Source organism: Caloenas nicobarica, chromosome 3 (assembly GCF_036013445.1).
Source record: "Caloenas nicobarica isolate bCalNic1 chromosome 3, bCalNic1.hap1, whole genome shotgun sequence".
Classification (NCBI taxonomy): domain Eukaryota; kingdom Metazoa; phylum Chordata; class Aves; order Columbiformes; family Columbidae; genus Caloenas; species Caloenas nicobarica.
Genome location: NC_088247.1, coordinates 103,896,014 through 103,911,928, shown reverse-complemented (window position 1 = coordinate 103,911,928; position 15,915 = coordinate 103,896,014). Strand labels below are relative to the sequence as shown.

The window sequence follows — 15,915 nt, the reverse complement described above, 5'->3', positions numbered from 1 at the left end:
ATCTGGGTCATTGTCTTGTTTTGTACAATTTAGAATCGTTCCTGTTAGTATATCCCCAAACTTATTTATTTACATGTTTTTCTTCCCTAGCAGCCTGTCACCAATTAACTGGCCTTACAGTCTGGCCTCCCTTCTGCCCTCTTGTCCCTTGAAGCCACTTTATCGTGGATGCTCCTTTGTAGTGAAGATCTGAAATCTGGAACTGCACTTACTGCAGCACAGACCACCTCTCTGTGTACATCAGATGTACAGGATTGATTTTTGCTTTCATATTCTGCATGCCTAAGTATTTCATATACAAAAGCTAGTCTTGACTGCCATTATATTTGAACATTATGCTTCAGTTTGACCTCATTATACATAAGCCATTATACCTTCATTCTAGACGATGTGTGAAACTTTGCTTGTTTCAAATGAGAAACTTTCAGAGTAAATGAATACTTACGCAGATTTGGGATTCTTTAAAGAAAGTGGGAACCTCATGCATGCAGCTAATGGTGGAGTTCCATGGAGAAAGTTCCATGGAGGACCGTTTTAAAAATGTTGCCGTATTGTGGCTTTCTCACATCCATGAATGCTGGCTAAATATTTTAATGGTCTGCAGTTGGCCTACCCTCTGCTTTTGAACTTGTCATTTTAGATGTTGCCTTTTCTCTCTTACTGGCTTTTAGGAATGTAGCTGGCTTTGCTGCCAGTTCTCTGTTGTGAGCAGATAACTTGGCAAAGTCTGCTTTCATGGACCGTTCTTGGAATGGTGGCTTCTTGTACTGATATTTAGATGCCACTAAACTTATTAATGACAGTTTAATGTATATTATGTCTTATATGCCATAATGTGGTAATTGATATTTTGGTTAACATGCAACACCTCATAATAATTGTGTTTAGGAAAAAAAAAAAAGTTGGATTTCACCAGCTGAACTGAAGAGAACAGTAATAATAATGTTTGATAATATGTATTGCGATGTGGCTTAATGTTCTTCCAAACTTTAATACGTTCCACATACAAAAAGTAGTGCCTTAGGTTTAGCGGAGGGGTAAGCTATATTTTTACCATATTTTATTTTTTTAAGTCCTAACATTTCTAACGTTACTCAGATCTGTTTGTTTTAAGGTGATGAAATCCGTTGGGCAAGGGGAAGAGAAAATTAGAAGTTAGAAATTAGACAAGGTGTTCCGGTTTGCTGGTGGCCGTTGGGCAAACCATCCCCTCGCAGGCTGCCCTGCTGAGCATGTACAAATGGCACGGGGAGGGAGACGGAGCCTTGAAATGCTCCCCCATTAAATCTGAATTTAGATGACTTTAAATTACACGAGCACTTGTGTCAGCACATGCTGTAGAGATTAATTAGCAATTGTTTTCTGTTTAATTTGTCGGATTATTTCTCCCCTCTCTTTCTTTACATCACGCTCTGGGAGCACATTGCTCCATTGACCTATTAAAAACATTTTAATTTCCCAAGACTTTTGCACCTTATCTGCTGAGGGACTAGTCTGCTGCAGCACAGAGAGGGCAGAGTAAAGTCTCTTGATGACTAAAACACTGTGAGGATTCAGTGAGTGAGTAGAAGGACAGAAGCCTTGGGTTGTCTGTCTGTCTGCAGCGTAGTAAATTGTCCCAGTTGTCTGACACTAACCAGCTCCTTCCCACCCAACCTGTGTCCCTATCCTGTCAAAACACTGTTCCCTCCCGTTAGAAATACTCTGTGTTTGTTGTACGGGTGATACTTAACTTTAATGGAATCGCTAAAATGCATGAATAACAGAAGGAAATCTCTTAGAATCTTTAAGTGTTGTGTATTCTCATCTTTTCTTCTCCCCACACCATCTCACCTGTGCTCACCTTCCTTTGTTTGTGTTATGTCTATTTTAGATTGTAAGCTCCTCAAGGCAGGGAACTGATGCTTCTTAACTGTCTGTAAAGCACCTTTTACAACTGTGGTGCTCTTTGAAATATCAAATAATAATAAATACTAGAATCGATTCCCAATGAGTTAAAAGTTTTATTTGTTTTTAATGTTTTAGCAACAGCAAGGGCAGCAGGCCCGTATGACACCACGTAAGGAAGGTGCTCGGAGGACTGGGGGTGACAATGTAAGAACCTGTGTGTTGGTGGGTGAGCAGGGTTGCTGTTTGGCTCTCCGTCAATGTCTGACTGCTCTTGCCGACTGCTGTTGCCGATGTAACCTGTACAACCACCCTTCATTGCTTTCTCTCTCTGTTGTCTTTGATAGCAGCGTTCCCCTTATCAATTCCCTCATCATCATCACTCCCGTCTGATCTCCTCTCCGAGCAACTTTGAGCACATCTACCACATGACTGTTAATTCAGCCGAAAAATTCCTCTCTTACGATTCCATAAACCCTGCATTTTCCCCGCCTCCGTGCTCTGTCCTCGGTACTCCAGACTTAATGACTCTGAGGGTATGGACGGCTGAGTCAGGTGTTCACTCAACTAACACTGTGTGGTTTTCCTTTTGCCTGGCTATTAACATGGGAGAAAAACCCTTGTGAGCAGTTTCTTTTATTTTCTGCCATCACCTGTGGTCTTTTTGCAGCTCTGACATGCCAAGAAACAGATACTTCATCGCTTTAGAAAAAAGGGAAGAAGCGTATGACAACTGGGATGAACCTTTAGCTATGAGAATAGCATTTTTAATCACCAGGAAGGATGTGGGAATTTCAAATGACAAGTTCTCTGTTCCACAGGGTTCATCCTCAGCAGTCAGTGGCAGGATGCTGTGTATCGGGTCACATTAGGAAAAGGTTCTGGATTCTGTCTGTGTTGGACCAAACTTTCAAACTGTTTGTTCATGATGAAACCATGGGGTGTACAAGAATTTTTACACAATACTGTACACAGATTGAGAGAGAGACAGGTTGTGCCTCAGTTTCTCGGTTAAAGTAAACACGTGAAGTTAGAGTATATACAAGCAAGACCAGAATTTAAAGATGATGGTAACTTGCCAATGTAGATCCTCTTAATCCTGGTAAGCAGGGGCTGAGGTAAGATACTGTTCTGTAGATATCCTTCCAGCTGGAATGTAAACTGGGAGGGTGGAAGTGGTCTTGTTTTTTTTCTTGTATTGTGCATCCTAGTCTGACTAGGTGGGGGACGCTGGGTCCTATGGTCACACAAGCCATCCTAAAACAGGCACACACATACGTGCTGTGCATTGTAATTGTGTGCTGTGCTGTGGCCTGCAGTTCTACTGGGGACAGATTCGCAGGTGAATCAGGAATAATCTGTGAGGCAGAGGTGTGTGTCGGCGGTTGGTTGCTCAGGTTTCGTGTGGGTCTGAGCCGTGTCCGTTGCTGTAATGGAAACGCTCCTGTTGGTTTCTGTGGCCTTCAGACATGCCTGGCAAACCTGCACTGCCAGGCTGCTGCGAGTGCCTTTGCGTTGCTGTTCTAGATCTCTGTCACTGGGAAGATTTTGGGATCTATACCTGCATACAACACTAGAGAGAACTTAAAATGCAGGAAGAAAATTAGTCTTTACCATATGGCTCCAAAACAAATTTGTACAGCTAAGCTTTGACTGGTCATGTGTTGTGAAGTCCCAGTTGTCAAAGCCATTAATAATTACAAAATGAAGTTGCGGCGTTTTGGAAAACGTGCCCTGTGATGACAGGTCTGCATTTATCCTGGCTTGTCTGGTAAGAGGAGAGATGCAAATACACAAGAGGAATGCTCTATTGAAAATAAAAAAAAAAAAAAAGAAAAGTTGTTAAGCCAAATTGAAATTTGTTTATCTCTTGGAGGATAATTATCGGGTCACTGAAGTTGTATTTCAGTTCTGGCTTTAACAAGGTTTTTTTAATCCAACTGTACTATACAATTTTCTATGTTTAATATGCAGTGATGTATCACCAGACTGTGACCCACCCTCTACCTTTCCTTTCTCATGTGAGTAGTCTTCCTGGGATCAGCAAGAAATGACCCCTGGTGTTTCAGACAATTAACTCTTAATTTTGACTTTAGGAGCATCCTTCATCTTAATATTGCAGCCTTCTAGCAAAAATCAGAGGAAAAAAAGCAAAGTGGGCAACCTGGAGTGTTGAGTTCTTGAACCTGTTAGCTCCTTGGAGCGCTAGAGGTTTAGCCTTGTGTGAAGAAAAACTCTTTGACTCCTTTGTGGCTTGAGGGTAGAACAGCTGTAAGCTGTATGGAAAGCAAGGCTGTGAATTTTGGTGTCGTGTCTGTCCAATCCCCCCTTTGTGTCTGGAGTTTTTTAGTGTAGGCTAACACTCCCTGGATGGAGTAATGGAACCAAACAAGCATGGAATCCATTGGGGAATTGAAAAACGGCTGGTTAAAGTAGGCTTTTAGAGTCTGTTGTATTATTTCATGGAAGAATTAAAAAGCTCAGGTTTATAATGTAGTGAACAGAACGCTACTTAAAAACAGAACACCCAAAATGACAAGGAGCAGCATGATGGACAGAGAAGCAGAGCTGAACAAGTTCTGTGGGTGTTGTAACTGCTCAGTCGGCCCCGGTGTGACTGTTCTGGCCTCACTCCTGAGAAGGCAGCGTGGGAGCCGTGGGTGCTCGGTGTCCCCGCGGAGCTGCCGGCGCAGCAGCGATTGCACCTACACAGCCACAGCTCCACGGCAGCTCCCGGCCCTCCTGGGAATGGGACGCGCTGAACTCATTCAGGTCTTGCACCCTATTTCACGGTGATTAACTTTGCTCAGCAAGCAGCTTCTCTGCTGCTGAATTTTTATTTTTTTTTTTTTTTTTTAACTCCCACCTTTCTCCATTTGGTTCAGCAGTGGGGATGAATTTTCCTGCTGGGATTTGAATTGTTGCTCTAAATGAGGGGTTTTTGTCTCTCTCTTTTAAGTAACGCAAGCTCAGGTTTCTTTTTTTTCCCCTTTTGTTTTTAACTTGCTGCATTTTGCTGCTTTATAACTACTGCTAATAACTGCCATTTATTTTCCTTTGAATTCCCTTTCTGCATCATGTGCATATGACTTGCAGGGGTTTTGGTCCAAAATGCCAGGGTCTCTGGCATGTGCTTATTTTATTTTTAGAACAATGAAAGATTTGCTTTGTGGAGAAACTTTCTACAAGGAATTACATGGACTTTGCAAACTGAGGTCATGAAAAATAACCGTCATTAGAATACACTATTAAAATAAATGAGTCTTTTTCATGCACGCATGGGGTCCCTCCTTCCTGTGATGCCTGTGTGTTTGCTCAGTCACTGATAAGGAGCTTTAATCACTTTATCCTTAAACATAATTGTTCTCTTTGCAAAATGAGCCGTTGTAGGTTTATGCAAGTACGAAAGACCTTCCTTGCAGCTCCAGTGTACTAACCACACGTCTGCACGGCGCTGCCCTTGGCTTTCCTTCGTTTCTCAAAACACAACAGTAACTTACTCCTGAACCCATTAGTTCTAGTTCCTCTGTGGATTGTCAGGGGAGCCTCCATGGTTTATGTACAGCCAGGATGCTCATACTCTTACCTGTAACTCAGATTATTGCGTGGCAAAGGACACAGGGGCAGAAATTTAGTATTTTGTACTGCAGAGTACACATTTAAAAAAAAAAAAAAAAAAAGGAACGGTGCAAGGTAAACAAGAGACAGCAGTATGATCCTACAAATGATTTAACAGACTTTTTTAAGCCTTCAGGTATAAATCTTCATTGAGAATAGTGCAGCAATGGATGAGGGGACAATTAAATGGGGCTTTTTTTTATTGGTAAGGTCTCTGATTCTCTTTTGTTGGTGTTTGAGAGAGATCTGGGAACAGGATTTCAATTCTTCCTTGTTTGTTGCATGTTAAAAATCAGGCATTTCTAGCCCACTGGGAGAATGAGAAGCAAAGGATTGACTGTTAAGAGCAAAGGGGTCTGTTATAGCAGCGACTCTAAGGATCATTGTAAGACTGCATTTAACAGCAGGTTGGTAACAATTATCTGAAAAAATCTGAACTGTATCAAATCTGTTCATACAAAGCCTCTATTTAATTATCCATTTTAAAATACAGATAGAGAAATGAGTACTAGCTGTGGGTCTCTGAAAATACCCTTGTGGGGGCTTGGAATCATTGTCTGGTCTGAATTTTCATAACATCCTAGTTTAAAAAGGTATTGCAATTGCAACTTGCGTTATATGTGGCTGCTTTATCTCAGAGTGAGGATGGGAAAATAATTATATATAAATAGGAAGAAATTAACAGTTATTGCAGGGGTGTTTTGTAAAGTAGAAGTAAACTAATGCTCAGAGCTACCTGTAGTTCTTTTCACATTCTGCATCTGTAAAGGTTCCCTAAACCTAATTCTGGTTAATGATAATGACTTAGTAGTACAAATCATGTTAGGACCAGGACGAAGTCTCATAGAATCACAGAATTACTTAGGTTGGAAAAGACCTGTAAGATCATAGAGTCCAACCATTAACCAAGCACTATTTAGCCAGAGATGAAACGATACACATGGGCAATAAAAAGTCCCTCTGGCCTAAGAAGCCAATTCATATACAGAGAGATGGGCTAAATGAGCTGAGAAGCCTTTTCCCCTTAGATCAGCTGTAAGTTAACAGAAACTGAAATAAAATCTCCCAGAACTCACTTCAAAGTACTCTTTTCTCTTCTTTTCAAGACAACTTAGGTTTAAGGAACTACCATGTCCACGTAGTTTATTTCTTCCTTCAGTAAAGGGCCACTTCAGTCCAGTAACTTACCAATTTAGAAGATCACCCTGGATCTCAGGATGCAAAACAGGAGCGATAATCAAAATATGTAGAAAAACAGGGGCAGGTGCTCTGGTCATCTTTGAGCAGGCTGAAAACAGGAGGCTGATTCTCACTTTGGCTGAACTGGTGTAGATGTGAAGTAATGCTGTTAATACCTTTGGAATTAGATAAGTAAATGAAATACAGATTGATCCACTGTGTGTTCATAACTCTGCAGGCATTAGGGATTAACGTGGTTATTATATAAAGTTACACATCTGTGGCCCAAGTGATGGCATCAAAGAGAGAAATCTTAGTAAGATCCTTGGAAGCTTGTGTTCAGAAAGAATGCATTATGCGATATAACTTGAATATATCTCCAGCAGCTTAATGAGGCTTGCAAACCATCCTTTCAAGGAAATTCTTGAATTATTAGATATACTTTTTCAGTTGTCTGCATATGTCCATGTAATTCAACACTTCTCTGTCGCGTTGCCGTGTGCTTCCAGTCTCTGCACTAAACAGCAGAACATTATTTTGCGAATTTTGCTGACTTGCTGCCCAGATAATTCAGCTCTGGTAAGGTTGGGGTTTTAATGTATTTTGGGGCCTTCGTTCGTAACATCCAAGGCTGAGCCAGCAGTCAATAAGTAAACATGTCGTTGTGTGTGTCTGCATTGCAGAATCTTCGGCCTCAGGAAAGTCGGACCATGTTCAGTGGCTCTGTCAGTATCCCATCAATCACCAAATCGCGCACAGAACCAGGACGATCGATGAGCGCAAGCAGCGGGTTAGCAGCACGTAAGCAAACCATTGTGTTGCTTTGGGGTCTATGCACAAGTATTTTAGGAAAACGGTTGCCTGGAATTGCTTCTATCTGTACTGCCACTAGACAGGGTTTCCAGAAGTGATGGCTGACCGTGTTCCCACTGAGGGCAAGCACAGTATTTTAATCTTGCTTTCAAGGGAGCTCATGGATAAGCAGCTAGCACTTTTGAGAGCAATTTTTTGAGAGCGATTACATTTGTAATTTCTCAAATTTTTAAGACTGACGTTAGGATTAAAATTACATTCTTATCCTTGAGGCTGCTTTGCTGCTGCTTAAATGTTTTAAATCAGCAGCAAGCTGTTCACAAGTTCCATGTATTAACTTTGTTGCTGAACTGTGTAGAGCTCTTGATGCCTCTCTTGGTGCTAGTGCAAAGAGAAAGCAGTAGAAAACTGGCTGCTGGTACGAGGAGTTGCATTGTGTTGCAAACACCTTTCCTAGTGCTGCCTTTGTGTGCCAGACTCAGCACAGTCACCTGTGCTGAGACCAGGGAAGTGACTCAATAGTGGACCACGCAAAAACAGAGGCAAGACTGGTGTCCCAGCTTTTCTGGGTTTTTTCCTTTGCCGTGGCACACGTTGCGATTGTTGCATGTTGGCCACTGTTTGCAGAGTCTGTCTGCTGGGTCTGTACCTGCAAGTGTGCTAATGCTGACGTGCCAAGGGAGGGACCAGGGGATCCCCAGGAAAAACTGCAGCTGGCAGCAGACAAGATAAAAGGCCGGACAGCCTGCAAGCCATGAGCTGAGTATCTTGGGCCACGCTGGAGGAAAGCAGAACTACCCAGAGAAGCAGCTAACAACTTTAGAGTACCTTGAGCAGGCATCTGTAACACAGTTTAATTCCTGCACACGTTTTAGGATCGTCTGCACAAAACGGCAGTGCTTTGCGGAGGGAATTCTCAGGAGGTAGTTATGGAGCAAAGCGTCAGCCTATGGCATCGCCCTCAGATGGTTCCTTGTCCTCTGGTGGCCTGGACCAAGGCAGCGATGTACCAACAAGGGACTATGAGCGAGAGGTGAGTGGCAGGAGAAAGAGGGGAAAATGTTAAGTCTGTTGATAAAGATGAGGAAGTTAAATTCTGTCACACATTTGGCTACAAGTTTGGGGGACGTTGACAATTAAGACTTGGATTTCCTGTATTTCAAGCTATCCTGACAAAAAACTTTGTTCAAACTATCTCAACTCTGCTCCTGGTATTTAACATGCAGAAAACATTCTCTGTGCTCCTTACCTGGAGCTATGTGGGTAGTGAGGCTCCCAAAAATACCGGCCCCATAGAGTAACAGCTTTATAGTGACCTGTGCACAGCATGAAATGGTGATCTTCCTTCTGCCCTTTATTTGCAAAGATTCTTAGGCTATCTTAGCAACCATTTCACAGGAGACATTTTGTACTCAGAGTGCCTGTAGTTAACAAGGTAATTTAAGGATTATCATATTTCATGTAGAGCGGAAACTGGATTTATTAATTTGTATCCTGTGCAGAACAAAATTATAATTATGATAGGACTGTAATCTTGCCCAGTGCTACTCAGTCCCTCCAGCCAAGAATATTTTGCATGGGAGGGTTCAATCTGAACTTGGCCAGCAAAACTTCCCCAGCCTGTTTTCTTACCAAGAAGTGAAAAAAATTATGAGATCACACAGGTACTGAATATATCCTTCCAGTTGAAGCTGGAAGGCAACTGTCAACCCAGTCTCAAGCTCAGACGTAGTTGCATTCTGCTGTGCTCTGGAAAAATCCAACTGGAGTAACTTGATAGGATGCTTTGAATTAATATCCTGAGAGTGACGTAGAAGAGGTAGCTGTGATGAAGCTCGTACCAAAAAATGTCTCAGTTTAGTGCAAGAGTATATCAGATCATAAGCTGTGAAAAGGCCGGAACTGTTGTAGCTTTATGAGAAACCTGAAGTTGCACACCCTGCTGACCAGGAGGCCCTCGGCAACATGCAGACTGCAAGTGCTGTGTCCTTCTGTCAGCATCAGCTATGCCTGCCAAAAGCAGAGTGATCTGAGCACTTACTCTTAGGTCTTCTCAGACCAGGAAATTCTGAGCAAAATAATTCCTCGGTATTTTTAGACACAAGCAAAACACATGGAGGCCTTTGAATCCAGTCACCTGTTGCTCAGACACCCTCAGTCGCTCTCGAATTTGCCTGGACTCTTACTTACTGGTGTTCACCTGTGTCTTTTGGGCTGCAGGACTCTGACTCTCCGAGACACTCTACTGCATCGAACAGCTCCAACCTCAGCAGCCCTCCCAGTCCGGTTTCTCCTCACAAGACCAAGAGCCTCTCCCTGGAGAGCTCTGACCACGTGAGTTGGGACTCGTGAACTGCTTCAGCATTCAGATTTGACATCACAGCAGCTTGCTGTCCCCATGGCTGTCCCCTTCACTTGCTCCAGTTCTCACCTTCATCATCCTAACCTGCCCCATTCCCTGGCTGAAAGCAATCTGGGAATGGGGTACAGAGGAAGGTAAAAGCTGGTTGTCTTCAGCACCGTTCGGCACTGCCTCACTTTCCCTTCCCCAGATTTGACAGCAGCGAACAAGCAAAGCTTAGGGTGTTGGTAAATATCAGATGCTGTGGATTTGTATTAGTATTGGTTTCATTTTTGTGGTTACAGCTGCTTCATTTTTAAAGACCTATTTATCCCACTCCCCTTCCACTTCCCAACAAGTAGCTTAAGTACACCAGACCAGTATCAACAAGAGAAAATTCAGAGGGATTTTGTTTCCATACAATAGCTCATTGTACTGTACAAAAGTAGCACAGAGACCCCTTCCCCTGCATGGGGAATGATCAGTATGTCAGAGGCACATAAAAGCTTTCAGCCGCCACGTTTGAATGTCAATCTGATTGTCGCCAGCAAATCCTTATTGATTAAAATGATGCATATTTTACTACAGTACAGAGTTTAAATAAATACGCAGATGATAGAGTAAAATACGTATGTATATATTCAAAGAAAAAAAAAAGCATTGTGTATGCAGCAGAAGATGGATGCTTATTTAAGAGAGCCTTTAATTTAAGATTTGTGTTGTCCCTGTTTTCATGCTCAGTAATATACAGACTTGGAGGCCTGGCCTAAAACTTCTCGTAGGACAAATATTCCTTGTGCGTAGCACTCGCTGCACTGCCAGGAGAGATCCCTGCAGTGCTTTCGCAACATTTCTTTACTTCTGGCAGCAGCGTAACTGAAGCTACAATTCCTACTTTCCTGTTCATCCCCATCCTTTGCAAAAATGACAGCGATGGGAAAGCAACCTCTTGCCCCAAAATGCGAGGGCACCGGTCGGCCCGGCGGCTGCGCTGGTTTCTCGTGTGGCTGGGGAACCCCGCGGCGTGCCACAGTGGAGGTCCTTCAGGCAGCAAGGGAGCTCAGTGCAGCAGCGTTCAGCAGGAAAACTGTTTCCCTGGGTCAGTCTTCGACCAGGCTGAGCAGTCTTCCGCATCTCCTTGACCATCCCTCACCAGAAAACTGTTACCGTCGTTACCAAATACTAGTTGCTAATACACATCAGCCAAATGAGTGCCCTTAGCCCGCAGCTCGCTGTGGCTGGCTCTGCCGTCACTGTAGCAACGAAGAACCTTGAAGACTGACCTCACACTGTTCACACTGTGGTAGTCGAGGATGCCTCGTCACCCACAACTGCCGTGCTGGCAAGGTTGGTTTTCCTCTCTCTCCCCGACCCGTGCTGTGGGTTTGTGCAATTTGCAGTTGTTTCTATGCGCTCACCTGCTGTTTGGTTCCAGTAGCAGGTCAGGTTGGAGGGCAGAAAGTATTGTGGTGGAAGACAGAGCCCACTGAAGTTGCAAAAGTAATTAAAAAGCTGAAGCTGGTCATGCAGTCAACAGAATAAAGTGAGAGACCGATGTACAAATGGATGGTAAGAGGAAGACGTCTCCTCTCTTTAGTTAGCAAGGCAGATGTGCTTTTCCTTTGGGAGTGCATTCAAATGAGCCTCTCTTCTCAGTAGCGTTGTCGGTGGCTTTATACTATGACCATACTCAAACACATAAGGGCTTTTTGTATTTAGAATACTGGTTTTTGTGGGTTTTGGAAACTTGTTATGGCTCTTACTAAACCATTCTATGTTCTCGCAGTCAGCAGTATATAGTGTTTCAGCCGCATAGAGATGTTTGGAGTTTTCCAGTTTCTGTCTTCCCTAATGGAAGTTATAGGTAAGTTCAAACCATGTACAGTACGTTCCAGGTATGATCTGAATGTGAAACAGGGAGTGAGACACACAGATCATTTAATCCATTTAATCATGCTGGGTCTCCTAGGTAAGATTTTCACTCTGAATCAAGAGGCTTGTCCAAGTTTAAGCTCATTCAATGCTATTTTGGGACAGGAATTCAAGAATTTTATATACGAAACCATCATATCAAAAGCCTGTCTCTCTCCCTTTGTTTGGGTTTTTTAGGGTAGCAAGCTGGTTGCGTTGTTTTCACTTCAAAGCTACTACTTTTGCAAGCCTGGCATTTAATATTAAAAGCTTTTGCAAAGGGCTAAGCACTTGAAATTAATTCCTACCAGAATAGTTATCAGTCTTTCCGAGGGACAGATAGGCAGGGTGTTATTGGCATTATTAAAATTTCACATCAGCTTCTTTTTAAAGGCTGCATATTGCTTCAAGTATAGCCACTGCTTTTTCCCCACAATTCCCTCCTGTTGGTGAAACACATCCACACACTTTTCGAAGCCTTTGCAGACTAGTTTTGTATTTACTGTGTGTTGTATTTAAACATTAATCTTGTTTTGATGTTGAGAGAAGGCATTTAAAGAGCCGTCATTTAAGATGGAGCAGCCTATGTGACAGTCCCCTGAGAGGGGGTCACAGGATCGTATTTGTAGTTTTTTTGCAGTGGGGCTAATGGTCTATCTGAAAACAGAACCCAAAGAGTCATGACACAGCAAACAATTAAACGAAGTAAACCCCCATGTTTACTCTGTTATGGTGCCTGCAATCTATTGATATCAAAACCTGACATTTTCAGGCAGGGTAGGTCAGCTGCGTTACACAACTGAGCTCCAGAGGATGAGAGCGCCACAGGCCTACACGGTTTGTACACCACAATTTCTAAGCCTTGGCGAGTCTCCTTTAGCATTATTATATTTAATCATTAGTTTGGTACTGCGCATTTTTGTACGCATATGTTTAAAAGAGAAGCAGCAACTGTTCTCTCAGTTGAAAAGCAAATGACCGCTTATTTGAAAAGAGAAAAATTGTCCTAGGACTTGAATAGTTTGGGATATTTGGGGACCATTCGATTGATTATACACGTAATTTTAAACCACACTCATCTTTTTTTGTTGGTATGAACACTGAAAAAACCGCATACTGTAGCTGAGCTTTTTAAATACTCATTGGGCTACGGAAAGTTAACTTGGTCATTTGAACTGTAAGACTCTTGACTGGTATCTCGCAGTTGTCTGTTAAGGTTTGCTGTTTGCTGCTGCGCACGGTAGCATCGCTTCAACGCCACGGTGAGAGAGAGGGCTGCGTTTTGTTCAGAGAGCTTAAAATCTCCCACTGTATTTCTGACCTCTGTTCTCTGTACACAGTCTGTATCTAGCTGATTTTTTCCTTTTGGCTGAGACGGAAGGTGTTTGCATTTTTGACACTGCTTAATCATAGGGGTTGTTCGGGTTTTGCAAATTTTTTTTTTTTTTTTTTTTCCCTCCTCTTTCGATGGCAACAAAGGATCTGAACAGATTCAGGCAGCTACTAAGGATCCCAGGTTATAGAATGAATAAGGTTTGGTAAATAGTTTTCCCCTGCACGTGTGCGCACTGGCTTCCTTCCACATTTCATAACCCCAGAGCAGGGTTCTAGTACTTTCTTCTCTAATGCCTTTGACCTGTAGAACACAGCTGGTGGTTTCAAAACAAAACCCAAGACATTCCTGAGGTTGTGGTGAAGTAGTTGCTTTTTTTCCTCTCAGTTAGTTGCTGTGGCTTGCTATGAATGTACATTTTGCCCATTTTAACGAGTTCCAAAACCGAGTCAGGAATGTTCTCTTTTATTATTCTGGTAAAATTACAAGCCAGGTGTGTTATTCTCAGGTATATGGCAGAGGGAAGTTAAGGGTCTTGTCATACGAAAGAAGTCCAAAAAAGCATAGAGTATTTATAGAAATGTAGTTTAACTGCGCCTAAGTGGTTCACACAGTATCAGCCTTTTAAAACAAAATAGTTGGAATATTAACACAGAAACAGATTCTGGCACCATATTGTCTTGCATGGCCAGACCCTGAATGACAGGACAAACATGCTCTTGGGTGGAAGAAGGGTGTGTTTTCCATTTTATGCACGCTGTTTAAATTTAAATTACTTCATTAGGGGTAAAATTTCTTGCAGTGGAAGTACCCACACCTCCTGAGCCTTAGTCTGAGAATCAAAGTGGCACATAGTAGCTTCTGCTGTGGGGTTTTTTTTTGATAATAGGAGTCAGTTCCATGGAGGAAATGGGCCAACCTTCTGCACTAACACAAACTGCACCCATCCGTAGGCTTTGTGTTCACACTGTGTTTGATACACCCCCCAGAAACCGCTCTGCTGCAGGCTTCCCAGCCTAAATTCCAACTCTACTTTGTCTTTCATTCCAGCTGCAGCTCAGTAGAACCTGTTTTCATTCTGCATTTAAGAAAGTCTCATCCACAGGGAAGAAATCCACAAACCAACCAGTGTTGGTATTTCAGAGCAATTATACCTGCCTTTTTATGTATGACAGTTTCATATCATTTATTTTTAAAATACATTTTTTAGGTTTTTTCATTGTAATATTATTGTACAGTTTTGCATGGCATAGATGTAATCACTTTTTTTTTTGGTTTAGAGTATAAAAGCTGACAAGTGTGCGTGTGGGGGAAAGATTCTGCTTTTTGCCTCTTCTCACTTTTTTTGTTTAATGCCCTCAGTGTTGTAGGGGACATTGTAAGAGATTCTCTGCTACAGAACAATGATGTAGATTCTTTTGCACAGAAATATTTAAGGTGGAGAAGTCAACAATGTAAAAATGACTTACCACCAATATTTTATGTTGATAACACACTTAATATTAACCTACTTTGATGTACTGCAATAAAACAGGGAACTGTTAGAAATACAGATGTTTTGTCTTTTTTTCTACCTCCCCATGGAAGGGGGAATAATGGCATTCTTGAAGATAAAACTAGCATGTTATAACACATCTGCACAAGTGCACAATGGGAAGAAAAGGAATATATGAGAAAAATCAACATAGCTCTAACAGCTTTGACAAAAAAATTACCAGAACCTTTTTGAAAACTTGAAGTCAAGCTACCTTATGCTTTGGTATATTGGACTCATCAGCTAGAGTTTTCTTAACCTCCTTATGTCATCCGTCCTGTGTCAATATTTGTAGTCATTGTTTCTGATATTCCTCCTTCATTTAGTTACATCTCAAAGGCTTCAGCTGCCCTAGAGGCTGGATTCTGACCTGTTGCTGAGCCACCACCAAATTGATGTAAGCACATCTTGAAATACCTGTGAGGTTTTGCATGTGCTCCAACCCTTTCACATCCTCAGCAGCTCCTTGCAAGCCAGTCTGGGATTTTCTGTGCACTAGAGTCTGTTGGTGGAGGCCTGGCTTTGAGTACCTGCTTCAAACAGCCACCCGCAACAGGAGTGCAGGACTCTGCTAGTACAGAACCTGTGTCTCCTGTTACCAAAGACCACCAGCAATCCCCCCCCAGGAACACTCTTACATGGCCACAGAAATGTCTGATCCTGTCCCTCTCCTTCAGTCAAAATTATTACTTTCTCAGCCCCCTATTCTACCTTATGTGGAGCTCATGCCAGCTGTTTCCTGTGCTCAGACTTGCACATTTTTGATTTCCCCAAGTTCCAGCTGCACCATCGCAGCTGTGAAGGTCTTGGGAAATGGGCCTTCTATCGTCAAGGGATTTGGACATTAGAAAAGCAGCTTTCTGTTCAGCTCCTCAGCATTAGTTTTCTGTTTTGATGCAGCGAGCAGGTTACCTAAAGAAAGAAGATATTAATATCACTGCTGATGTTCATGATGATTTAGGCTCAATCTTGATTCTTTAGAATGGAAAATCCCCATCTTCAGAGAAGCAGATTCAGCCTCCAGCTTGCCCCGTGGAACACTGAGCCATTTTCTGCAAGAGGATTTTTCTAAGACTTAGAAGCTTGCTGCAGCAGAGCAGTGTTCATATCCTCAACCTACATGTGGAGCTCAAGCAAATGCACCAGCTGGCACAGAGCAAGCAACAGTGCTGAAGGGTTCTTGCTCATCAAAAATGTCATGACTTCTATGACTTGAAGCCAGAGCAGTGTTTCTGGCTCACTTTTTCTCCACAGCTATTACTTATACTGACATGCAATTCCTCATATCACAAATCTCTC

At 42.5% G+C, this 15,915-nt stretch overlaps 1 protein-coding gene across 15 annotated transcripts in view; it reads left to right on the top strand.

The window, feature by feature from the left end:
* Positions 1-10,357, top strand: part of CDC42BPA (CDC42 binding protein kinase alpha) — a 191,198-nt gene extending 180,841 nt beyond the window's left edge. For 5 of the 15 annotated variants that reach the window (XM_065630404.1, XM_065630399.1, XM_065630397.1 and 2 more), the window contains 5 exons: positions 2,026-2,094; positions 2,235-2,423; positions 7,368-7,485; positions 8,373-8,530; positions 9,718-10,357. In XM_065630404.1, coding sequence (XP_065486476.1) covers positions 2,026-2,094; positions 2,235-2,423; positions 7,368-7,485; positions 8,373-8,530; positions 9,718-9,849 — 666 coding nt within the window. In that variant the 3' untranslated portion in view covers positions 9,850-10,357. Of the gene's footprint in view, positions 1-90; positions 1,985-2,025; positions 2,095-2,234; positions 2,424-7,367; positions 7,486-8,372; positions 8,531-9,717 lie in introns of those variants that run through there. The other 10 variants (XM_065630409.1, XM_065630407.1, XM_065630408.1 and 7 more) reach the window with 5 other exon arrangements.
* Positions 10,358-15,915: the final 5,558 nt, after the last annotated feature.